This window comes from Hypanus sabinus, chromosome 12 (assembly GCF_030144855.1).
Source record: "Hypanus sabinus isolate sHypSab1 chromosome 12, sHypSab1.hap1, whole genome shotgun sequence".
In the NCBI taxonomy this organism is placed as follows: domain Eukaryota; kingdom Metazoa; phylum Chordata; class Chondrichthyes; order Myliobatiformes; family Dasyatidae; genus Hypanus; species Hypanus sabinus.
Window position 1 is genome coordinate 6974180 of NC_082717.1, and position 27040 is coordinate 7001219.

The window sequence follows — 27040 nt, forward strand, 5'->3', positions numbered from 1 at the left end:
AATCTTAAGGAGTATTCTTCACTTTTAAACACCAAAAATCTCACAAAACTCACAAACCCATGCTGACTAAAATATCAGGTTACAACCAAATAAACATTCATCCAATATCTTAAAACTTTTGTTTGCCTTTTGTCAGGCAACTCACATCACCCAGTTGTAACTATAATATCAGACACTGGGTTTCCAATAATTCATACCGGCCCAACACAGGTTGTACAACCATGACTCTGCTCACTCTTAAACTCCCTTTAAATGATGCACTGAACATATTTTTTCATGGCCAATTAAGGAACAGAGGAAATTCCTGCCTCCCACTGCTCACCTAAAACTTCCTTCCTCAGCCTTTTTTTCAAGTCATCGTCCTGCATTTGGGCACCAATTGTCGGATCTCTGTTTATTTTCTGATCCTAAGGGTTCTTCCAGGAATCAGGAATGACAAGCCAATATAACTCTAAGATTCTGTACCTCCTACCTGATGGTAACAGTGAGAAAGTGGCATGGCCTGAGCGCTGGGATTTCTTTATAATAGACGCTATCTTTCTGAGACACCACTCCTTAAAGACGTCCTGGATACATTGGGGCTAGTACCCAAGATGGAGCTGACTAAATTTACAACCCTCTGCAGCTTCTTTCAGTCCTGTGCAGTAGCTCCCCCCCCACCACCAGACAGTGATGCAGTCTGTCAGAATGCTCTCCACGATACATCTATAGAAGTTTTTGAGTGTTTTTATTGACATATCAAATCTCTTCAAACTCCTGATGAAGTATAGTCACTGTCTTGCCTTCTTTATAGTTGCATCAATATGCTGGGACCAATCCTCAGAGATTTTGATACCCAGGGACTTGAAACTGCTCACTCTCTCCACTTCTGATCCTTCTGATGATTGGCATGTGTTTCTTTGTCTTACCCTTCCTGAAGTCCACAATCATCTTACTGACGTTGAGTGGAAGGTTGTTGCTGCGACACCACTCCACTAGTTGGCATATCTCGCTCCTATACGCCCTCTCGTCACCACCTGATTCTACCAACAATAGTTGTAACATCAGCAAATTTATAGATGGTATTTGAGCTATGCCTAGCCACACAGTCATGGGTATATAGACAGTAGAGCAGTGGGCTAAGCACACACCCCTGAGGTGCGTCAGCAAGGAGGAGTATTATACCAATCCACACAGATTGTGGTCTTCCGGTTAGTAAGTCGAGGATCCAATTGCAGAGGGAGGTACAGAGGCCCAGGTTCTGAAACTTATCAATCAGGATTTTGGGAATGATGGTATAAAATGCTGAGCTATAGTTGATGAACAGCATCCTGATGTAGGTGTTTGTGTTGTCCTGGTGATCTAAGGCCGTGTAAAGAGTCATTAAGATTGTGTCTGCTGTTGACCTATTGTGGCAATAGGCAAACTGCAGTGGGTCCATGTCCTTGCTGAGGCAGGAGTTCAGTCTAGTGATGACCAGCCTCTCAAAGCATTTCATCGCTGTAGATGTGAGTGCTACTGGGCGATAGTCATTAAGACAGCCACAATATTCTTCTTAGGCACTGGTATCATTGTCGCCTTTTTGAAGCAAGTGGGAACAGCCTCGTGTGTGGCACCTTGGCAAAGGCCTTCTGAAAATCCAAGTACTGTACACAACATCAACCTTTCTCTATCCTGCTGGTTATTTCTTCAAAGAATTCCAACAGATTTGTTAGGTGTTGATTTTCCCTTGTGGAAATCCTGCTGACTACAGCCTATTTTACCATGTGTCTCCTAGTACCTTGAGACCTCATCCTTAATAATCAGCTCCAACATCTTTCCAACCACCGAGGTCAGAATAACAGGCCTATAGTTCCCTTTCTTCTGCGTCTCTCCCTCATTGAAAAGTATAGTGACATTTGCAATTTTCCAGTCTTCCAGAACCATTCCAGAATCCAGTGATCTTGAAGGATCATTACCGATGCCTGGACAACGGTAACAGGGTGTACACCATCTGGTCCAGGACCTGCTCTCTCCCCATTACTACCATCAGGGAGGAGGTACACGCACTCAATGCTTCAGAAACCGCTTCTTCCCCTCTGCCATCGGATTTCTGCATCCACAATGAACCCATGAACTCTTAATATCCCTAAACACAAGAGATTCTGCAGACGCTGGAAATCCAGAGAAACACACACAAAATGCTGGAGGAACTCAGCAGGTCAGGCAGCATCGATGGAAACGAGTGTTTATGGCTGTGACCCTTCATCAGAACTGACCTGCTGAGTTCCTCCAGCATTTTGCGGGTGCTACCTTGGCATTCCCTTCTTTTTCGCGCTATTTATTTTGTAATCTATAGTAATTTTATGTCCGTACTGCACCGCTGTTGCAAAGTTTACGTCATCAGAGAGAATAAATTCAGCTGCAATGGTTCCGGTTTTGCAGGTGTGATTTGCAGTTGCGGGTGGAAGAGAACCGGACCGGCAAGGTTTTTTTTAAACTTCAGGACAAGCAGCTGCGAGGCCGCTGGGCATGTGACAGGAAATCAGACCGCCCAGCCGACCCTGGCTGCGAGGAGCTGGGAACGTCGGCAAGCCCTGACTTGGAGACTCTGTATGTCGACAGCGGTCGCGGCGTGACCCTCGCTGAATCAGAGCGCAATCCTCGCCCCGTCTGTAGAACCCGAGGTACATTATTCCTGTGCTATCCTGCTATTCCTACCCTTCTTGTACGCAGGCAGCCCCGCCCTGGATGCAGCGAGCACACGCCGACATGTGAAGGCAGTGTTTGTGCGTGTCTGTGTCAGAGAGACAGGGAGAGGGAGAGGCGGAGGCGGAGGGGGGAGGGAGCAGGGGGAGGAAGAGGGAGAGCGAGAGAGGAGGGAGGGAGAGGGAAACAGAAGGGGAAGTAGGGAGGGAGAAGAGGTGGTAGAAAATGAGGGAGGAGAGGGGGTTAGGGAGAGAGGGAGATAGGGAAGCAAGAGGGAGAAGGGGAGAGATAGAGAGAAAGGAAGGGAGGGAGAAGGAGGAAGAGAGATGGGGAGGGAGAAGGAGGAAGAGGGAAAGAAGGGGAGGGAGGGGAGGTAGAAAGCGAGGGGGGAGAGATGGAAAGTGAGGAAAGGAGGAAGGAGAAGTGGCGAGGGGGTTAGGAGGAGAAGAGGGGAGGGAGGATGGGGGGGGTCAGAAGGGTAGATAGCGAGGGAGAAAGAGGAGAGGACAGAGGGAGGGAGTAGTAGAAAGAGGGATAGGGAAAGGGGGATGGTGTGAGGGGGTGGAGAGAGGGTGAGGAGGGGAGATGGGAGGGGAATGACTGGAGAATGGATATGTGGTGAGAAGAGCTGGACTTGGTTGTCAGGCTATTTAAGTGGCATGCCATTGGGATCGTCTATTAGGCAGGGGGAGTTTGTCCCATTGCCACCCTGGCTATAACTGCCTTATGGAACCAGTCTAGAAATGCAGACAAAGCAACCTAGGCAAATACAGGGATCCTGGAGTTCTCTCCAGCAGCCAGATGGTGGTGAATCTGTAGGATTCGTTGCCACAGGTGACTGTGGAGGCCAAATCACTGGGTCTATTTGAAGCGGAGGTTCTCCTTGTCTTCTCGTCTCTGCCCGAGTGTTACATCCACCCCTTTTCCCCATCAACCCATGACACCCCAGTCAGGGAGAGATGTTCACTCTCTACCATCAACTCCCATTCTGAGACACCAAGTACACAGAATCTTTACCTGTGACAAACACAGTACCCCAGGGAACACACACAAAATGCTGGTGGAACACGAAGGTTCTCAGCCCGAAACGTCAACAGCACTTCTCCCTATCGATGCTGCCTGGCCTGCTGTGTTCCACCAGCATTTTGTGTGTGTTGTTGTTTGAATTTCCAGCATTTGCAGATTTCCTCGTGGTTACCCCAGGGAACAACCCTCTGTTGCCCTCCCGGTGGGAAGTCTAACCCTCCCCAGGTGAGGAGACTGGACCTGTGCAGAATATTCCAGCGGCCTCCCTCCATGTGAGTGGAACAAAATGATTCTGGCCTTGTGCTGGGTCCTCTCCAAGTCAGGTCCAGCTGAACATCAACACCACTCTGTTTCAAAACTATCTCATCTTCTGACTACTTCCACATGACCATAAAGCACAGGAGCAGAATTGGGCCATTCGGCCCATCAATACTACTCTCCCATTCCATCATGGCTGATTTATTATCCCTCTCAGCCCCATTCTCCTGCCTTCTCCCCGTAATCCTTTGTTTCCTGACTGTTCACAAACTTATCAACCTCTGTTTCAAATACACCCAGTCACTTGGCCTCCACAGCTGTCTGTGGCAATTAATTCCACAGATTTACCACCCTCTGGCTAAAGAAATTCCTCCTCATCTCTATTCTGTGATTGTCCTTCTACTCTGAGGCTGGAGTGGAGGCAGTTTTGAAAAATTAGGGACTTGAGAATTATAGGGAAGAGACCCAAGAAAGTGCAGATTGGAGGAAAACAGCCACCATCAGAATGACTGGTGGAGCAGGTTTGAGAGACCTAGTGGCCTATTCCTGTTTGTATTCTTTCCTGCAGTTGACATTATATTCCATCTGCAATGTTCTTGACTCCCCTTTGCCATTGCCCCGAAGCCCCCCTACATCCACCACATGGTCACCCTTCCACCCGGTGTTGCATCACTAGTAAACCTGGAATCGTGATACTTGAGCCTTTTGCCCGGTCACTGATGCCAGTCGGGACCACCAGCCCAGCCGCCCCTGCAGCACCCTGCCAGTCACAGTTGTAGAATCCTTTTATTGCTGCACTCCCCCGTCAGTTAACTAATGGCATGAGAGGGGAACTGGCTGAAGTTAACGGGAAAGGGATATTTGCAGGAAAGACAGCAGAGCAGCAATGGCTGGGGTTTCTGCAAAAAATGAGGGAAGTACAAGACAGATATATTCCAAATAAGAAGAAATTGTCAAAGGGAAGAAGGGCACTACCGTGGCTGACGTGTGAAGTCAGAGCCAAAGTAAAAGCAAAAGAGAGGGCATTCAAGGAAGCCAGAACTGGTGGGAAGATAGAGGATTGGGAAGCTTTTTAAAAACTTGCAGAAGGAAACTAAGAAGGTCATTTGGAAGGAAAAGATGAATATCAGAGGAAGCAGGCGACTGATATCAAAGGAGATACTAACAGAGAGCCTGCAGTGAGACTTAGTCTAGGGGAATGGGCAAAGAAGTGGCAAATGAAATACAATGTTGGAAAGTGCATGGTCTTGCACTTTGGTGGAAGAAATAAACAGGCAGACTATTATTTAGATGGGGAGAGAATTCAAAATGCAGAGATGCAAAGGGACTTGGGAGTCCTTGTGCAAGATACCCTAAAGGTTAACCTCCAGGTTGAGTTGGTGGTGAAGAAGGCGAATGTGATGTTGGCATTCATTTCCGGAGGTGTAGAATATATAGGAGCAGGGATGTGATGTTGAGGCTCTATAAGGCATTCATGAGACCACACTTGGAGTATAGTGTGCAGATTTGGGCTCCTTATTTTAGAAAGGATGTACTGACATTGGAGACGATTCAGAGAAGATTCACGAGAATGATTCCAGGAATGAAGGGGTTACCATATGAGGAATGTCTGGCCGCTCTTGGGCTGTATTCCCGAGCTCAGGAGAATGAGGGGGGATCTCATAGAAACATTCTAAATGTTAAAAAGCCTGAACAGATTAGATATGGCAAAGTTATTTCCCATGTTAGGTGATTCTAGGACAAGAGGGCACAACTTCAGGATTGAAGGACGTCCTTATAGAACTGAGATGCGGAGAAATTACCAGTCAGAGGGTGATAAATCTGTGAAATTTGTTGCCACGAGTGGCTGTGGAGGCCAAGTCATTGGATGTATCTAAGGCAGAGATAGGTTCTTGATTAACCAGGGCATCAAAGGATATGGGGTAAAAGCAGAGAACAGTGGAAGAATTAGCTCAGCCCATGATTGAATGGCAGAGCAGACTAGATGGGCCAAATGGCCCAGTTCTGGTCCTATATCTTGTTATGGTCCACATCTTACCCCTTCCTCCCCCCACAATGCTGTCTGCACTAAGCACTATGCCAGTGCTTATCTGGATAACTTTCAAATGTGCCCACCTCATCCACTATTTCTGATAGCTCATTCGAAATACACACATAGATGAAAGGAAAATGGAGGAGAGGGGCAGATTAAGTTGGTTAAGAGGTCAGCATAACATTGTGGACTGAAGGATCTGTACTGTGTTGTACTACTCTGTTCTTTATATGAAGAAACTGCCCTTGATGTCCCTTTGGATGGTGCTCATGTTCCCATCTCAGCCGCTAATCTTGTTGGTGTCTTGTATCCATCTGATTACATCGCTTGTTCTCCCTTCTCCATTCTGCTTGGTGGAGCCTCAGAGACGCTTCTTTCAAACATGGCATCTGTTTTTGAAATTCATTTTAACTGCTCAATGCAGCTGTTGATCTCAAAGTGTCCTACACCCACTGGAGAGTGGGTGTGGGTGGCGTTAAGAGTCATAGAACGCTACAGCACAGAAACAGGCCCTTGGGCCCATCTTGTACGTGCTGAGAGTCGGGTGTTGGGACTCCTATCGGGGTGGATGAGGTTCTGGAGAAATCGTTGCTCGGATGTCCCATTGGTTTTTTAGTTCCCACATTCTGTCCTTAGGCTGGAGTCAGAAGTCTGTCTCTTGGTTGCCAAATAAACTTTACGGTGATTCACCCAAAATACTGGAGAAACTCCGCAGGACAGGCAGTATTTATGGAGAGGAATAATGAACCAATATTTTGGTCCAAGGCCTTTCATTGGGACTGAGGGAAGAAGATGGTGGGAGGAGGGGGAGGAGTACATGCTGGCAGTTGATAGGTGAGGGGGAAGATGGGAGAGTGAGGTGGGGGGAAATGAATTGAGAAACTGAGAGGTGATAGGTGGAAAAGGTAAAGGGATGAAAAAGAAGGAATCTGGTAGGAGAGGGTGGACCATGGGAGAAAGGGAGGGGGGAGGGACACCAGAGGGAGGTGATAGGAAGGTGAGCAGAAGAGAAGGGGTAAGAGGGGAGCAAGATGGCAGAAGGGGTGGGGGGAGAAATTCCCAGAAGTTGGAGAAGTCGATGTTCATGCTGTCAGGTTGGAGGCTGTCCAGACAGAATATGAGGTGCTTCTCACCATGGCAGTAGAGGAGACACTGTACTGTATCTTTTCTTTCTTGATTATATGGGACTTGGGGACTTGGAGGATTTGAAGTTACTTTCTATAGGATGGGGCAGAAGGTCAATTAACTAAAAGCAATTCCCAAAATAATGGGGAGATACCTTGGGCTCTAACATGTCAACATAAGTAGACAGGATGGTGAAGGGTTACACATACAAAATGCAGGACAAAGTCAGCAGGTCAGTAAGCATCTGTGGAAAGGAATATGTTTCGGGGCGAGACCCTCCATTAGATCTCTGGCAAGCTGTCCTTCGTCGCCTGGGGCTTAGGGTTTAACAGTCAGGAAATCGTATTGCAGATGGATTAAACCCTTAGTTTGGCTGTACCTAAGAGTATTGCCTGCTAGTCTGGTCACCCCATTGTAGGAAAGATGTAGATCTCTGGAGAGGGTGCAGAATCAGTTCACCAGGACTTGAGAGCATGTTCTATCATCAAGAGTCTGGACAAACCTGGGTTGTTTTCTCCAGAGCAGCGAAGGCTAAGGGGAGATCTGACAGAGTTTCATTAGATTATGAGAAGCATAGATAGTGTAGACTGCAGGTGTATTTGAATTGAATTGACTTTATTACTTAACATCATTCATATACATGGAGTAAAAAATATTTACATTACGTCTCCGTCTAAATGTGCAATGTATAGTAATATGTAATAAATAGTATCAGAATCAGACTTTAATCACCAAGTAGCTGTGCACATACAAGGAATTTACTTCCAGCAGATGTTGTCTCTCTGCTCATAACAATAATAATGATAAATATAAATGGACAGCTAAAAATCATAGAAATACAATTGTATCAGCGTGAATTAATCAGTCTGATGGCCTGGTGGAAGAAGCTGTCCCCGAGCCTGTTGATCCTGGCTTTTATGCTGCGGTACCCTTTCCTGGAGGGTAGCAGCTGGAAAGAGGTTGTGGTTGGAGTGACTGGGGTCCCCACTGATTCTTCTTGATGCACCTGTCTCTGTAAGTGTCCTGAATAGTGAGAAGTTCACACCCATAGATGCGCTGGGTTGTCCACACCACTCTCTGCAGAGTCCTGCAATTGAGGGAGGTACAGTTCGCCGTACCAGGCAGTAATGCAGCCAGTCAGGATGCTCTCAGTTGTGCCCCTGTAGAAAGGACTTTTTCAACTGTCTGAGGTGAAAGAAGCGTGCTTTTTCTCACCACACAGTTGGTGTGTACAGACTACGTGAGATCCTCAGAGATGTTTATGATGAGAAACTTAAAGCTGTTTGCCCTTTCAGCTCCAGATCCATTGATATCAATAGGGGTGAGCCTGTCTCCATTCCTCCTGGAGTCCACAACCAGCTCCTTTGAGGGATAGGTTGTTTTCTTGACACCTCTGTGTCAGGGTGATAACGTCTTTCCTGTAGGCTGCCTCAGTATTGTTTGAGATAAGGCCAATCAGTGTAGTATCATCAGCAAATTTAATTATCAAATTGGAGCTGCAGGTTTCAATGCAGTCATGGGTATACAGAGAGCAAAGGAGGAGGCTTAGGACGCACCCCTGAGGGGCACCTGGGTTGAAGGTGAGAGGGGCAGAGGTGAGGGAGCCCACTCTTGCCACCTGCCGGTGATCTGATAGGAAGTCCAGGATCCAGCTGCACCAGGCAGGGTGAAGGCCAACATCTCTGAGCTTCTTGTCGAGCCTGGAGGGAATTATGCTGTTGAACTGTTGTCCAAGAACAGCATTCTCACATAAGCATCCTTCTCTAGATGTGTAAGGGCAGTGTGTAGATCTGTGGCAATTGTGTCATCTGTCGATCGGTTTTGTCGGTCGTTGAATTGTCGGGGGTCCAGTGTGGGTGGTAGCTTGCTACAGATGTAATCCTTGACCAGCCTCTCAAAGCATTTGTTTATTATTGAGGTGAGTGCGACAGGACGTTAGTCATGCAGACATGCTACCTTGGTCTTTTTGGGTACAGGGCAATGGTGGACGTTTTGAAGCAGGAGGGCACTCTGCTCTGGGGGAGAGAGAGAGAGAGAGATTACAAATGTCAGTAAACACACCTGCCAGTTGTGCTGCGCACATCCTGCGTACCCGCCCTGGGATGCCGTCCGGTCCTGCAGCCTTGCGACTGTCCACTCGTGGGAAACATCTGTGTACCTTAGCCTCAGAGATGACCATGGTGCAGGTCTCTTCAGCCACTCTCCTCAGGATCAGTGTTGACGACATCAGATAGAGTTTAAGAAAGATTTAGCTCATCTGGGAGACAGGCAGTGACACTGACAGCACCACTGCACTTAGCTTTGAAGTCCGTGACAGTGTGCAGACTTTGCCATAAGCTGCGTGTGTTGTTGGTGGAGAGTTGTGTCTAGATCTTGTCCCTGTATTGTTTCGCTGCCTTGATGACTTTGTGTAGATCGTAGCTGCATTTCTGGAGTTCCTGCTGATTACCGGCAACGTAACTTCTATCTTGCACGGTAAGGGCTGCTCACACGGAACTGTGATCCAGGGTTTCTGGTTTAGATAGACCCTGACTGATTTGGGGGGGGGGGGGGGGGGTGGAACAACGTCCTTGATGCACTTCAGTATGAAACTCGTGACCCCGTCTGTGAACTCGAAGACATCCTCTTCATGGAAGACATTTCAGTTGATGACATCAAGGCAGTCCTGTAGCATGGAGGCCGTTGGCTGGACCAACAGTGAATGGTTTTAAATATGGATGCCTCTTGTTTCAGATTCTGCCTGTACATTGGCAGAAGCAAGATGGAGGAGTGATCCGACTTCTCAAACAGTGGACGGAGCAGCACTTTGTAAGCATTGTGGAAGGGAGATTATCAGTGGTTGAGTATGCTATCTCCCTGTGCGCTCACCTGGATGTGTTGACAAAACTTTGGAGAGACGTTAGTCAGTGATGCTCTATTTAAGTCACCGGGGACAGTGAAGGCAGCCTCTGGCTGTGCAGTCTCCAGGGTGCTGATGGTCTCGTACAGTTCTGTGAGAGCCAGGTCAGTATCAGCCTGCAGCGGAATATACACTGCTGAGATAATAATTGTCGTGAACTCCCTGGGCAGCCAGAAAGGTCTACACAGCATCACCAGGTACTCCATATCTGGGGAACAAAAGAACTTGAGGGCTTGCACATTCCAGGGGATCGCACCAAGCATTATTGACCGTGAAGCATACCCCACCTCTTCCCAGAGAGGCTTTTTGACATGTCTGCCCGGAACATGGAGAACCCAGAGGGCTCCGTGGCATGATCTGGTATCTCCTCCGTCAGCCCAGGTCTTCACGAAGCACAAAACATTACATTCCATTGTTTCCCACTGGTCAGAGATTCAGGCTGTCAGTTCACACAGCTTATTTTCCAGGGACTGAACTTTAGCCAGGAGTTTGCTACGGAGCAGCAGCAGCCTTTTTAACAAACTATTTTTAACACACTTAGTTCATTACCAGTTGCCCAATTACAGGAAGGAATTGGAAGGCTTTGGAAAGGGTGCAGGAGAGAATCACAAGGCAACAGCCTAGGTCAGAGGGTATGGCCTATAAGGAGAGGTTGGACAAACTTAGGTTGTTTTCTCTGGAGCGTCTACATACGGTAGACAGTCAGAGTGTCAACATAAGGTAAAGTTTTACGGTTGTGGGTGGAGTGGTGGGTGCCTGGAACAGGCGGCAGGGATGCAAATGCAAGCAAATGAGATGGCAGGGAGCAAGAAGCTTTAATGTGCAGGGAATGGAGTGATGCGGATCACGTGCAGTCGGGTCAGTTTAATTTGGAATTGTGTTCAGCACAGACTTCGAGGGCTGAAGTGCCTGTCCTTGCTCTGTACCATTCCACACTCAGTGGCCATTTTATTAGATACACCTGCTCGTTATTGCTAACATCTAATCAGCCAACCATGTAGCAGCGACTCAATGCATAAGAGCACGCAGACATGGTCAAGAGGGTCATCTGTTGTTCAGGCCAAACATCAGATCAGGGTAGAAATGTGATCTACATGACTTTGACCGTGGAATGATTGTTGGTATCCAACAGAGTGGTTTGAGTATCTCAGAATCGCTTGGTATTTTCAGAAACTTCTATCTTTAGGGTTTATAGAGCGTAGTGTGATAAACAAAAAAAAAACAGTGGCAGTTCAGTGGGGAAAAAAACAGCTTGTTTTTGAGAAGTCAGAGGAAAACGGCGAGTCTGGTTTAAGCTGACAGGAAGGTGACAATAACTCAAATAATCAAGTGTAACAATGGTAGTGTGTAGTAGAGCATCTCTGAACACACAATATATCAAACTTTGAAGGGGATGAGCTACAGCAACAGACCTTGGGTCTTCTGCTTCTCTAGGCCATCCACTTCAAAGGCAGGATGCCACTAATGTGGCTAACAAGGGAAGTCAAAGCCATCAAGTAAAAAAAAAATTAGTGAGAAGTTAGAGGATTGGGAAGCTTTTAAAAACCAACAGAAGGCAACTAAAAAGCCATAAGGAAAGAAAAGATGAAATATGAAGGTAAGCTGGCCAATAATATCAGAGGATGCCAAAAGGTTTTTGAAATGTATAAAAGATAAGAGGTGAGAGTAGATCTCAGACCTCTGGGAAAGTTAGGCTGAAGAGGTAATAAGGGGATCAAGGAAGTGACAGGTGAACCGAATAAGTATCTTGCATCTGTCTTCTATCTGGAAGATACTAGCAGTGTTGCCGGAAGTTCGAGAGTGTCAGGGGACAGAAGTGAATGCAATGTTTTTACTAAGGAGAAGGTGCATGGGAAACTGGGAGGTCTGAAGGTAGATGAGTCACCTGGACCAGATGGTCTACACCCCAGAGTTCTGAAAGAGGTGGCTGAGGAGATTGTGGTGGCATTAGTAATGATCTTTCAAGAATCGTGTGATTCTGGAATAGTTCTGGAAGAATGGAAAATTGCAAGTGTCATTCCACACTGGACGGAGGCAGAAGAAAGGAAAGTACAGGCCAATTAGCCTGACCTTGGTGGTTGGGAGGCTTTTGGAGTCGAGTGTTAAGGATGTAGTTTTGGAGTACTTGGAGGCACATAACGAAATAGGCCATAGTCAGCATGGCTTCCTCAAGGAAAAATCTTGCCTGACAAATCTTTTGGAATTCTTTGATGAAATAACAAGCGGGATAGACAAAGCAGAGTTGGTAGAGGTTATGTACTTGGATTTTCTGAAGGCCTTTGACAAAGTGTCACACATGAGGCTGCTTAAGACAAGAGCCCATGGTATTACAGGAGAGATTCCAGCATGGGTAAAGCAGTGGCTGAGTGGCAGGAGGCAAAGAATGGGAATAAAGGGAGCCTTTTCTGGTTGTCCGCCTGCAACTAGTGGTGTTCCACAGGGGTCTGTGTTGGGACCGATTCTTTTTATGTTATATGTCAATGATTTGGTTGATGGCTTTGTACCCAAGTTTGTGGACAATATGAAGATAGGTGGAGGGGCAGGTAGTATTGAGGTAGCAGGAAGGCTGCAGAAGGACTTTGACAGATTAGGAGAATGGACAAGGAAGTGGCAGATGAAATAGTGTTGTAAAGTTTGTGGTGATATAATTTGGTAAAAGGAATAAAAGTGTAGATTTTTTTTAAGTAGGGAGAAAATTCAAAATTCAGAGGTGACTTGATAGTCCTTGTGCAGGATTCCTTAAAGGTTAATTTGCAGTTTGAATCTGAATTGGGGAAGGCAACTGCAATGTTATCATTCATTTCAAGAGCATATAAATATAAAAATAGATATTTAATGCTGAGGCTTTATAATGCACTTGTGAGGCTTCACTTGGAGTATTGTGAGCAGTTTTGGACCCCTTATCTAAGAAAGGATGTGCTGACATTGGAGACAGTTCAGAGGAGGTTTACAAAATGATTTCAGAAATGATAAGCTTATCATATGAGAAGCATCTGATGGCTTTGGGCCTGTACTCAGTGGAATTTAGAAGAATGAGGTGTGATCTTACTGAAATATCAAATGTTGATAGGGTGGATGTTGTGAGGATGTTCCCTATATTGTAGGAGCCTAGGACCAGAGGGCACCTCAGGTTGGAGGGATGTCTATTTAGAATGGAGATGAGGAATGTCATTAGCCAAAGGGTGGTTAATCAGGAATTTGTTGCCATGGGTCTCTGTGAAGGCCAAGTCATTGAGTGTATTTAAGGTGGTGGTTGATAGTTTCTTGATAAGTCGGGGTGTGAAAGGTTATGGGGAGCAGGCAGGAGATTGATGTTGAGAGGGAATGGATCAGTCATGACAGAGTAGACCCAGTGGCCTTTGGTGGTCTTATAGTGACAGATCCAACAGCTCAAGGGGGTGATGTCTGAAGGACATCTCTCAATGGTGGGGCTTGGGGTACTGGGGTGTGTTGGTGAGGGACGTAATGCCACAGCTTTCCACTCGCCCAACGTGAACCAGCGCTCTCCCGCCACTCCAGAACGGACACTGTAGCGACACGCGATAGTGCCAGCTGTAGGGTAGGTTCCAGTTCACACCGCCATCTATAAGGACTTTGTATATTCTCCCTGTAACCAAGTGGCTTTCTACCGAGTGCTCCGGTTTCTTCCCACGTTCCAAAGACATACCGGTTAGGGTTAGTGAGTTGTGGGCGTGCTACATTAGTGCTGGAAGTGTGGCGACACTTGTCAGTTGACCCCAGCGTATCCTCGGAGTCTGTTGATCATCAACACAAACGATGTGTTCCACTCAGTGTACATGTGGCAAATCAAATTCAAAGTAAATTTGTTTTCAGAGTACATGTATGTCACCACATACAACCCCAAACATTCTTCTTCTTGTGAGCATACTCAATAAGTTCATAATAGACTAATACCCATAGTAGAATCAATGAAAAGCCATATCCAATTGAATGTTCAACTAGTCTACCAAAGAAATAATAATAATAAATAAATATTAAGTACACGAGATGAAGAGTCCATGAATGTGAATCCATAGGTTATGGGAATAGTTCCGTGTTGAGGTGAGTGAATTTATCCCCTTTGGTCCATGAACCTGAAGGTTGAGGGGTAATAGCTATTCACGAACCTGGTGATGTGGGTCTGGAGGCTCCTGTACCTTCTACCTAATGAAGCTAATAGGTCTGTCTTTTCCTTCAAAGGGCAGGCTGACAATGGGTGCATCAAGTTGAGGAGGGGTGATAGGGAGACGGAGGAGGAGAGTGTGTACATAGCAACGGAGGCTGGGAGGTGACAGAGGGCTGCAGATGGTAGGATCTGATAGGAGAGGAAGGTAGAGTGAAATTGAGGGAGGGAGGTGGTGAGGGCAGATGGAATTATGAGGGACAGATAGAGTGGGTAGAAACAGGGTGATACATTTCACGGTATTGATATTTTAATAGGCACATAACTGAGAAAGCTAATCTTTAATCTTTAACACTTTGCCCTTTATCTTTGGGTTACTGACTCATCCCAATCTTCCCATCTCTTGCCAGGTGAACAGCCTGGTTGCCATGGCAGCAGACGGGCCCCAGGCCTTGGCCAAGGTCAGCAGCATGGCAATGCTGGATGCGGCGGAGGACGCCAGGAAGGACCTGGAGCTGATCATGAAGCCGTACGCTAACTGGGAGGAGTTTCTGACGCCGGGGCCCCTCTCCATTGCCGTCCTGGGCGAGCTGATCTTCATCTCTGCGGCAGAGGCCTTCCAGGTGAAGCTGGGCACAGTGGGTGGTTCGTCACGGTCCCTGCGGCAGCCAGATTCTTTCCACGCCTGCCTGATGCAGGTGAGCGACCAGGGATGGAAAGCCTTCCAGCAGGCCCACAAGAAGATGGACCAGATCCGCCTGTACACAATGACGGCCCCCAAGCACCTGGCCAGCGCGGTCCAAGTTCTGGCCCGCCCACCCAGTGTGGTCAAGGCCATGTTGCCCAGTCGGCTGAACAGCCTGAGGAAGGTGGCTGAGCAGTGCCAGGGCTTGGCGGCGTCTGTCGAGGGGGAGTTTGCCTCGCTGATGGACCTGGTGCAGGAGCTGCTGGAGCTGTGTGCCGCCTCCCGCACGGAGTGCCACCGCCAGGCCAAGGAGGTCGGCCAGGCGCTGGAGGAGGCTCGGGCGCGGAAGGTGGCAGCCGAGAGGGACAAAGGGCGGCTGGAGGCCCAGTTTGTTGAAGCCTGTGCCGGGATGGAGGAGACGCGTGCCCTGTACCGGAAAGCTGTGCGGGCCATCCCGAGCGGGAAGAACCTAGTGGGGGTCTACGTGACCCAGTCCCTGCTGGACCTCACCAGCAGCCTGGCCACTGAACTGGTGGCGGCGGGCTTGACTGAGCCCGTAGGCCTGGCCCTGGAGATCACTGATGTGGCCACGCAGCACTTCAAGAAGAAGCTGCAGAACAAGAAGGCGGAGGCCAAGGGGGACGGGGGCCCCGGGAGCTCTGTGGGACTCTGTCTGAGAGCCATGGAGATGGTGATGGGCAGCGCGCTGCTCCAGGACCTGGTGTCAGACGGTGGGACCCTGGACCCGGAAAAGCTGGGCACCACCCCCTCGGACAGTGGTGCCATGTTCCAGAGCAGCATGGATCAGCTGAAGCAGGAGAAGGAGGGAGACACCAGGAATGCTGGCCTGGAGCTGTGCCAGGTTGGCATCGATCTGTGCCAGCGGCTGGAGCAGCTTGGCCAGGCTGAGAAGCCCAGCGAGGCCCAGCTGCGGGACCTGGCCTCCTCCTTGCAGGAGCAGAACACCAAGGTACTGGAACAAAAATATCTTAAAACTTACTCCTTTGTTCGTTTCTGATTCAAAAGATATCCACAAACGAAAAAGTCACTGAACATGTGTTAAAAGTTGTAAGGGGTCAGAGTTAATTTTATTAAGAGATCCAGCACAGCCCAAGCTTGCCGGCTGGTGGAGTAGTGGCATCAGCACTGGACTTCAGGGAGAGAGGTCCCGAGTTCGAATCCGGCCGGCTCCCTTGCACACTCTCCATCTGTGCTAGGTTGAGTGTCGAGCTAGCAACTCGACCTCGCAAAAAATATCAGATGCAAAAGAAATGCCGTGTGATGAGCAATCACCAAACTGATCGGTGCAAAAAGCTTGTCATGAGGATGCCCCAACGACTCCACCAGGAGTTGAGGGCTAATTATTAACAGGCCCAAGCCACCCTATTACACCCATGCAACCAGTTGACCTACTAACCTGTGAATATGGGAGGAAACCCATATGGTTATGGGAAGAATATCTAAACTCGCAGCCAGCAGTGGGAATTGAACTCGGGCTGCTGGCTCTGTAATAGTCTTGTGCTAACAACCATGCTCCCATGCCACATCTATATATTCTGTATAAAGAATTAAAAAAAAGAAAAAGGAAAACTGATTAATATATTAGTAAGAGAGACAAAATAGTACTTATCAACCAATCACTGAGCCACTTCATACAATCCACTGCCAGCAGCTTTTCCAGTCCCTCTCTCTCCCCATGTCCTTGTCTCTATCTCCAGGTCTTAGCACCAGTCACGAGCCAGCCTAAGAGAAGATTCGCACATGCACAATGGATTTGGCCCTTTTTCTACCCCGCAAGACCCTTTAATTATTTCCCAGGCAAACATTTTCTGGAAAGGAAGATTAGCTTGGTTGCCACATGTCACACGCACAGTGGAAATGCGTCACTTGCGTCAAATCCATTCAGCACAGCAGCCCACAAGTGTCGCTGTGGTTCAGGTGCCAACACAGCATGCCACAACTTATTAACCTGAATCTGTACATCTTTCTAATGTGGGGGGAAACCAGGGCACCTGCAGGACACCCACACGGTGAAAGGGAGAATGTGCAGACTCCTCCCAGGGAATTGAGCCCTGGTCGGTGATTACTGGCCGGCACTGTAGAACAGTGCACTAACCACAGTGCTACCATGCTGCCTCATTATACTCTGTCATTTACTATCAGATATGGTATGTACTGTCACTTCTCCATGATCTACTGTCGACGATCACGTTAAATCCCCAAAACACTCCCTGTGGACTGGTCCCCATGAACTTTCCCAAATCGTTGCCATGTCCCAGACTGACAAACTGCCATTTTGTGTCACACATCTTAGCATAGACCAAGGAGGAATCAAATGTAACTCTTTCCTTACAGGTGCAGGCGTATCTGTTGGACGTCAAGAAGTCAATCAAGGCTCCTGCCATTGCACCACAGCCGCCCAATCTGAGCAGTGCCGCTGGGGAGGAGAAGGTGGAGCAGTTGCAGGAGGGACTGTCCAAGATGGTGCTGGAGCAGGCCTGCTTCAGGGTGGAGCAAGCCAAGTGTCAGCTGGATATCAGCAGGGAGAACTACCAGAAGGTAGCCGAGAGCAAGGAGAAGGTGACCAAGGAGCTCGATGAGGTGCTGCTGACCATGAAGAGGTGCCAGGTGAAGGAGATAGACTATGACACCACCCTCAAGCTGCTGGTGACAGGTCTGGGTGCCCTGAGCCAGGTCAAGGCGCAGTGGGCAAAGATGACCAACTTCTTCCAGATGATGTCTAACCTGATCCAGGTCTCCCTCAATGATGCCGTCACCCAGTTTGCCAGCGACAGCGAGGGCTGTGAGCTGATCCCCGGCTACACCCAGGATGCTTTCGTCAAGGATATGATCTACACCGAGGCCTTCCAGGCCTGCAGTGTGGCCAGCCTCTGCCACCTCATCGCCAGCACTTACGTCGATGTCTCCGCGAAGCACCTGATGGACCAGGTCACCAGCCTGGAGGCCTACATCAGCCTGAGCCCCTCGGACCCCCTCTTCAACGTGGAGCGCACCAAGTTCCAGGAGGGCTACACAGTTGCCCAGGAGGCCGTCAGGCAGCTGGTCTTGAAGAACAAGGAGGAGTTTGAGGCCCAGATACAGCAGAGGATTGACCGCATCAACTCGACGCTGCAAGAGGTCACACCTTTGGCAATGAAGCAGTAGGTCACATTTGCCCAGCACTGTCTCCCCGCAACCCCACCCCACCCCCAGCAGCCAGCCCTCCACTGGAGTGTGAATGAGCTGCCCTGCAGTGCAAACCCATGTGAAGCCTTGCCTTGTGCACTGCGCACTGAGCGGGTCAACACACGGTTGCTCATGGTCCCCTCCCTCCTTCCCCCGTCCGCCAGATAATGCCTTGGGGTTCTGTGCACAGACTGACAGATATGAAGACTCCTTGGTGCTGGGAGCTCAGCGCACACACCACTGTCCCTTCTCAGCAGGTGCCAGGGGTTGTCTGGACATCCTATGGCAGCGGACGGCTTCCAATAATTCCCAAGAAAGAAGCCCAATAGCTTTATGTGTCATGTGTACATTGAAACATCGAAGCATACAGCAAAATGTATCGTACTGCGTCGGGTCAAATCAGCGAGGGTTGTGCAGGGGTAGCCCCCAAATGCCACCATACACCTGGTGCCAACATAGCGTGCCCACAAATGACCAACCCTAATCCATCCATTTTGTATTGAGGGAGGCCACTTGGAGGAAAGCCCGCACGGTCACAGCGAGAGCATACAAACTCCTCAAAGGCAGCAGCGAGAATTGAAACCTGATCTTCATTGTGAAGGGGTGTGCTGACCGCTACTCGGCTGTGCTGTCCCTCTTGTAATGACCCAGCTGGACGTCCCATTGGACGTCCCTCCTCCTGATTCACGATGGGGCAGAGTTTTGTTTTACAGATACAAATGGATTTGATCCTCCAGGATGTGTTCACCCCATTGCTTGTAGCATTGAATAAGGTCTTGCACAGTTCCCCCTTGCCAAGGGAAGACATGCTGTGTCCTGGTTTAGGCAGGCGTAACAGCAGCGTAATCATCACTGAGTCAGACCCAAGGCACTGCCCAGCATTTCCACAGCAGCTCTTGTGTCCTGGAGAGATCCCTGTGCTCTACTGCTGCAAAAGTACTTCCCAATTTAGACACGGTTGCAATGTCAGCTTGGCAGCAGAGGTTCTAGGCATGTGGCATTGATTTGGAAAATGTCGGGGGAACTCTGCATTCTGGAGGCGAGACTGTGGGAACCTTTGCAGAGACAGATCCCATGGGCAAAGTCACAGTAGAATGGGCCATCTATCAGTTTGTTCGTCGCCCCATTGAAACGCATTAACAGCCAACGCGCACAAGGATGTGCAGTGGACAAATGTCGCCACGCTTCACTGCCAGCAGCCACCACTGAAGTAGCAACCCAGCAGAGTGCTGTTGGTCACACCGTACCCTGTGACTGAATGATTAACTCCAGGAAACCATGTGACAATCCCAGCCGAAGTGTCAGGACACCTCGAGGTCGACACGGGCCTACCGTCCGTGTGAGTTGGAGAGGAGATGTGATGGAGTATCAAATTTACAAAGGTAAACTGTAGAAGACACATTGGTGGGGCTGGGTGAACTGTGACCACATCATCACCCAGTTCTGCGAAAGCACGACTTTTTAAACTCCCCTCAGCATTCCCGCACCAAGCTGTTTGACCTCGGCCTTCCCCAGTGCCAGAGTGAGGCGAAGCTCAAATTGGAGGGATATCTGGAATGTACTCTGGGTACTTGGAAATGCTGGTTCCAGCCTCTCTGAAAATGTAGAAATACGGCAAAACGATTATTTGCTCCCAACATGAAAGTGGACCACAGAATGTGCATCTCTGTCTCCAAAGGAATACTTAAATAAATAATCTAAAGGCACTTCTCTCTTATTATTTTGTGTTTTTTTTCTACTTCCATCTGCTCCAGTCTGGCCTGTGGATCAGAATCAGGTTTATTATCATTGACAGATAGTGTGTCATGAGACTTGTTGTTTTGCAGCAGCAGTACAGTACAATACATAAAGTGTACTAAAAATTGTAATTAAGAAATATATTTTAAAAAGTAGTGCAAGAAAAGAGCAGAAGTAATGTTCATGAACTGTTTAGAAATCTGATGGTGGAGGGGAAGAAGTTGTCCTTAAAACATTGAATTTGTGCCTTCAGGCTCCTATACCCCCCCCCCCCCAATGGTGGTAATGAGAAGGTGATGGGGGAGCTCGTGCGCATGATGAGATGGCTGAGTTTACAACCTTCTGCAGCTTTTTCCGGTCTTGTACAGAGGCCCCTCCATACCGGACAGTGATGCAACCAGTTAGAATGCTCTTCATGGTACATCTGTAGAAATTTGCCAGTTCTAAGTACATTTATTATCAAAGGATGTATCTATTATGCAACCTTGAGATTTGTCTGCCTACAGACAGCCACAAAGCATGAAACCCAAAAGACCTTCAACACCAAAAATGCAGAGAGAAGAAAGATATAAATCATGCAAACAATAAAAGTGAGCAAATAGCCTTCAGAACGAAAGTGAGTCCTCAGATACAAAGCCTGGAGCAGGCCCACAGCCTCAGCCTCAGGTCATCACACAATGGAGCAAAGGGTTGCGGAGCTTACGGACACGAGGCCCATAGCCTCAGCAGAACTGGCCCAGCGCTCGTCTCCGGTCTCAATCCATCTGGCCCAGCATTTAAATTGTCCAAACATTGGGTTGTCCTTGGCTTAGGACCCAGACCCTGTCGCATTGATACGATCTGGGCCTGGACCCCACTGCCACATTCCATCCCATCCTCGACCTTTCCAAATCATCCTGGTACTTGGATTGATTTAGCCTCGCTCTCTGTGTAGGTCGATGGGTTCAGAAACTCCTCGATAAGAAATAGGAGCAGGAGTAGGCCATCCGTCCCGTCAGGCCTGCTCTGCCATTCAATAAAATCATGGCTGACCTGGCCACAGATTCATCACTTACCTAACTTTTCCCCACAACCTTTAATTCCCCTACTATGTAAAAATCTATCCAACCTTCTCGAAAATATATTTACTGAGGTAGCCTCTATTGCTTCATTGGGCTCTGCACTCCTTAATTCTGTCTTAACCTTGCTCCAACCACTTCTCTTTGAACATGCCTTGACCTCGCTCTGATCTTGCATTGTACCTGCATGCCTTGATCCTCGAGTTAGCCTCACCTCTTCATCATTTGCATTGATCGTTTACCACAGTTTCCACAGAAAAAGTGTTATTGGTGACATTTCAAGTCTCTGCAAACTCCTAATAAGATATAACTGTTGTCATGTCTTTCTGATTGAATCAATATTGATATAAGGATGTCAAAGGTTACAGGGAGGACGTAAGAGTATGGGGGTTGAGAGGGAAAATAAATCAGCCGTGATGGAATGGTGACAACGTTTTGGCCTAATACTGCTCCTATGTTTCATGGTCTTCTCATCAGCTGCCCCAAGATTCTTCCTCCCACCTTACACGCCTGTAGGGTGTGAGAGGAAACAGGAGCACCTGGAGCAATGTTCTGGTGGAAGGTGCTCGATCTGAAACTTCTACTCTGTCTCTCCGGAAAGCTTTTTTTTATTTAGTCGTACAGGTTCATAGGTGTACGATGGTTCCTTAAGGTTAGGGTGGGGTGTATGGAGGTAGTGCTCCCAATGTTGTGCATCTTACTGTGAAACTTGATATCAAATGAAATGTTTATTACAGGTTCTTTTAAGGTGGTTATAATCGGGGTGATGATGAGGACAAGCTCCCACTGCCGATCAGATGCTCCCAATGTTGTGCATCTTAAATAGCTTCAGACAACCAAGTCTGTTCCTGGCTTTCATGTGTGGCTTAGCTACTAATCCTGACAGAACTGTTTATTGGCGCCTTAAAACCAGACACGTCAGGCAGATGGGGCTCGTCATCCATGGTTGCCAAATCATCTCTGAGAAGGAAAACTGATCTCGAGCCTCCACTGTCTTGTGGTTACACCCACTCATAGCAAAGGCTTTGGGAGTGAACCCCAAGGGGGAAACCTGGAGCTGGATTCCCCAAGGCAGGTCAATGCTGACTGGCAACTCCTGTGACACTGCTGGTGCCAAACTGTATCGGTCTCTGCTGTTCCTTTGGATTCATTAGCTGCGTGGAGAGGGGAGCTTGTTACATAGGCAACAGCTTGCTGTCCATATCAGACTGCCCTAGCTTTCGTATTACATAGGCAGCCAGGACACAATATCAGTGGTCATTCCCCAGCCAACACAGGGTCTCCAATATGTGATTTAAAACGGGAACTGCTGGAAATATTCAGCAAGTCAGGCAGCGTCTGTGGAGAGGGAAGGCAGTTTAATGTTCCTTGTTCAGAGCCCTTTCTCAGAATGAGGAAAGAGAGAAGGTAAGTTGGTGTTAAGTTGAAGAGTTAGGAGGCACGGCTAAGACAAAGGGAACATCGCTGATGGAGAAAGGTCAGGATTGATTGCCACGGGGATCATCTGTAAAAGTCGAGTCAGAAAGTCGTTCAGTGCAGGAAGTGACTTTTGGCCCACCGAGTTTATACTGATAATTGAGCACCCAGTTTCTTTGACACCACCTACACTCAGAGTAATTAACACGAGCCTGATATCTGTGGACAAGCCAGCAATAAATGGAAAGGGGAAGCTATGGTCACCATCAGATCAACCGTGACTTTACCGAATGCTGGGTCAGGGTGGATGGACCAAGTGGACTCCTCCTGCTGCTAATTCATGAATACATTTCCAGACTCACCTTGGTTCCTGAGACTCAGAGCACAATAACACAGAAACAGGCCCTTTGGGCCATCAAGTCAAACTAAGGAAATGTATGGTCATGCACTTCGGTAGAAGGAATAAAGGTGTATGCAATACACAAAATGACTACAGTACAGTGCAAAAGTATTATGCATCTTAGCTATGTATATGTGCCTAAGACGTTTGCACAGTACATAACACCCAACTCCTGTACTCAATATGTTGATATATGAAGGCCAACTGCTAACAGCTCTCTTTATGTTCCTATCTAGCTGTGATGCCTCTTTGTTCAACCGCACTCCTCAGAGCTCTAATACCCACTATAAGTCATACGCTGGCTTGTCCTCCTAAACAGCAACACCTCACATTTGTCTGCATTAAGTTCCATCTGCTGTTTTTCAGCCAGTTTTTTCCAGCCAGTCCAGATTCCCTTTCATAAGCTTTGATACTCTTCCCTGCTGTCCGAACTTGGCATCATCTGTAAAATTGAACATCCAATTTGCTACATTATCATCCAAATCATTGATGTGGATAACATACAATATCAGATCCAGCACGAACCCTTGCAGCACACCACTAGTCGTAGGCCTCCATTTAGAGAGGCAGCCATTTATTGCCCCTCTGTGGCTTTTCCTGGAAAGTTAATATCTAATCCAATTTAATACCTTATCATGTTTGCTATTATTGACCGGTCTGCCTTGAGGGATCTTATCAAAGGCCTTGCCAAAGTCAATGTAGGTAGCATCCACTGCTTTGCCTTCATCCACTTTCCTGACAACTTTCTTGAAAAGCTCAAGATTGATTAGACATAAGGTACCACACACAAAGCCATGTTGATTATCCCTAATCCGTCCCTGTCTATCCAAGGCTTATATCTCCAGTCCCTGTCTATCCAAGGCTTATATATCCAGTCCCTTAGAATACCTTCAATAACTTACCCACAACTGATTTCAGGCTCACAAGCTTGTTCTCAGAGCCTTTCTTAAACAATGGAACGACATTAGCTATCCTCCAGTCCAAGACAATAAGACCACAAGATATAGGAGCAGAATTAGGCCATTTGGCCCATTGAGTTGGCTGATCCATTTTTCCTCTCAGCTCCAATCTCCTGCCTTCTCCCCTGTATCCATTCATGCCCTGACCAATCAGGAATCTATCAACCTCTGCCTTAAATATACATACAGACTCAGCCTCCTCAGCTGCCTGTGGCAGTGATTACACAGATTTACCTCTCTCTGGCTAAAGTATTTCTTCCTCATGTCCATCTTGAAAGGATGCCACTCGATTCTGAGGCTGTGTCTTCTGGTCTTAGACTGTCCACCATTGGAAACATTCTCTTCTACATCCAATCTATGGAGGGCTTTCAACATCTGACAGGTTTCAATGAGGTCACCTCCTCATTCTTCTGAATTCCAGTGCGTACAGGCCCAGAGCCATCAAACACTCTTCATATGACAAGCCATTCAATCCTGGAATCATTTTCGTGAACCTTCTTTGAATGCTCTCCAGTTTCAGCACACCCTTTCTAAGATAAGGGACACAAAACTGTGCACAATTCTGCAAATGAAGCTTCACCAGTGCTTTGAAAAGTCTCAACATTACATCCTTGCTTTTATATACTAGTCCTCTTGAATGCTAACCTTGCATTTGCCTTCCTCGGCACAGACTCAACTTGTAAATTAACCTTTTGAGAATCCTGCACGAGCACTCCCAGGCCCCTTTGCACCTCAGTTTTTAGTATTTTCTTGTCATTTAGAAAACAGTCAACCCTTTCATTTCTTCTGTCAAAGTTCATGACCATACACCTCCAGACACTGTATTCCATCTGCCACTTCCTTGCCATTCCCCTCATCTGTCTAAGTCCTTTTGTAGCCTTTCTACTTCCTCAAAACTACCTTCCCCTTCACCAACTTCCATATTGTCTGAAAACTTTGCAATAAAACCATTAATTCCATCATCCAAATCATTAACATGTACGGTAAAAATAACTGATCCCAACGCAGAGCCCTGTGGAACACCACTAGTCACCAGCACCCTTACTGGAAGAGCTCTGCAACTTCCGCACTAGTCTCCCACAAAGGTCCGAGGGAACCCCTTGTCAGGCCCTGGGGATTTATCCAACCTAATTTTCTAAAGACAGCAAACAGTTCACATTTGCTTGTCATCTGACTACATATACAAATCCAATGAAACACCATTCCTCTGGACCACAGTGCACCCACAAAGCATACATCACACACAGCACAAAAAACAAAATAGTACCATAAGCAAGTCAATAAATATAATTCAAAAATGCATGAAGTGCACAGCACCGGTAAACAGTAAACAGCTCGCTGTCCTAGTTACGAGACCTTGGTGGTGGCAGGGTATTCATTAATCTCACAGCCTGAGGGAAGAAGCTGTTACCTAGTCTGGCAGTCCGAGTCCTGATACTCCTTCCTTCTTGATGGCAGTGGGTCAAAGAAATTGTGGGATGGGTGGTGGGGGAATCCTTAGCAATGCTTCTGGTGACGGAGTCCAGAACTAGAGAGCACAGCCTCAAAATTGAGGGGCGACCCTTTAGAACAGAGGTAAGCAGGATTTCTTTTAGCCAGAGAGTAGTAAATCTGTGGAATGCTATACCACAGATTGTGGTGGAGGCCAAGTCCATGGGTATATATAAGGCCGAAGTTGATCATTTCCTGATCAGTCAGGGCATCAAAAGATAATGGTGAGAAGGCAGGTGTATGGGTTGAGTGGGATCTGGGATCAACCATGACATAATGGCAGAGCTGACTTGAAGGGTGGAATGGCCTAATTCTGCTCCTAAGTTTTATGGTCTTATCATCAAGAATCCAGATTGAGGCAAACTATATAGGGTCCTATAGCTGGAAGGTGGGATTTTATACGATTTATTACCAGCCACTCAAAGCACTTCATGTTAGTTGGAGTCAGTGCCACAGGGCAATAATCAGTTAAACTAATTATCCTCACCCTCTTGAACACCAGAATGCCTTGAAGCCTGCAGGGACAGTGAATAGTTTCAGAAAGATATTAAAGACATCCATTAAGACCCCCTTTACTGGGTCACACAATCGCTCAGTAACTGACCAGGCATGTTGTTTGGCCCCACAGATTTGAATGGGTTTACCTTAGCAAGGATCCTCCTGAACTGGGCTGTGCCCTATCAGGGTGCATGAAGCCAAACAGGACACTCTCAATGGTGCTTGTGAGAATAGTTGTAGGAATGGAAGTCCATAGACTCTGTATCTGTCTCCTGAGTAAAATGCAGATGCAAAAAAATATATTTTAGATATATACCTCATCACTTTCTGCTCTGTGCATAGATGATCATTCTGATCTTCAAGCGGACCAATTTTGTCCCTTGCTATCCTTTTGCTCTTAATATTTCTGTAGAAGCTCTTGGGATTCTCCTTCACCTTGTCTGTAAGAGCAACCTCATGCCTTCTCTCAGCCCTGCTGATTTCCCTCTTAAGTGTTCTCTACCATTTCTTATACTCCTCAAGTACGTTGTTAGTTCCATGTGCTCTCTACCTGCTATGCACCTCTATCTTCTTAACCAAGGTCTCAATATCTCTCGAAAAGCAAAGTTTGAAGGAGCCAAGGAACTGAATCAGAATCAAATCTAATGTCACTGGCCGCACAATCTATAAATTACAATAAGAAGTATATCTAAAAAATAAATTAAATAAGTAATGCTAAAAGAGAGAGGAAAACTACTGAAAAAATCTTCATGGGTTCACTGTCCATTCAGAAATCTGATGCTGGAGGGGAAGATGTTCCTGAAATGATAAGTGTGTGTCTTCAGGCTCCTGTACTTCCTTGCTGAAGGTAGTCATGAGGAGGGGAGATTAAAAGGTCAGCAAAACATCATGGGCCAAAGGGTCTGTTCCGTGTTGTAGTGCTCCATATTGTATGATCTAAAAGACTGTATGGGAAAAAAGGTGAGTGGCCTGTCTGCATTCATTGGTTAGGCATTATGAATCAGAATAAGGAAGTAACCTTGCAGCTCTGTGAATCCTTGCTTTGGTCAAAACTGACTCAAGATGACAATGTTCTGAGCTCTAAGTCTTTTGGACATCACTTTATCCCTGAGTTCACAGTCAATTGAGAATGAGGAACTCTTTCCAGAGCTGTTCTTGTGCTGTACTCTTCTGTATTCAATGTTCTACTTCTTTCTTTATAGAAGTTACAACTTGCTTCATCGTGGGCACAGCCCTTCCCTTGAACAAGGACATCTTTAAATGGTGATGCATCAAAAAGGTGGCATCCATCATTAAGGACCCCAACTCACAGGACATGCTCTTCTCATTACTGCCATTAGAGACAACTTACGGGGGCCTGAAGCCACACAGTCAACATTTTAGGAACAGACACTGAAACCATGAACACGACCTCACAATTGTACACTATTCACAGTATTTGTGATTTCCATACAGAATATATTTCTTGTTATAATATACA

At 47.3% G+C, this 27040-nt stretch overlaps 1 protein-coding gene across 1 annotated transcript; it reads left to right on the forward strand.

The window, feature by feature from the left end:
• Nucleotides 1-763: 763 nt before the first annotated feature.
• Nucleotides 764-19722, forward strand: LOC132402599 (uncharacterized). The gene is made up of 3 exons (XM_059985500.1): nt 764-2645; nt 14541-15785; nt 17171-19722. Exons 2-3 carry the CDS (start codon nt 14559-14561, stop codon nt 17978-17980), a joined length of 2037 nt encoding a protein of 678 aa, XP_059841483.1. The 5' UTR covers nt 764-2645; nt 14541-14558; the 3' UTR covers nt 17981-19722.
• The last annotated feature ends 7318 nt before the right edge of the window (nt 19723-27040 follow it).

Bases quoted from the DNA above. Each gene is read 5' to 3' on its own strand.
- LOC132402599 (XM_059985500.1), top strand. From the start codon at position 14,559: ATGGCAGCAGACGGGCCCCAGGCCTTGGCCAAGGTCAGCAGCATGGCA. The intron at 15,786-17,170 runs GTACTGGAACAA...CTTTCCTTACAG, and splicing joins TGCAGGAGCAGAACACCAAG to GTGCAGGCGTATCTGTTGGA.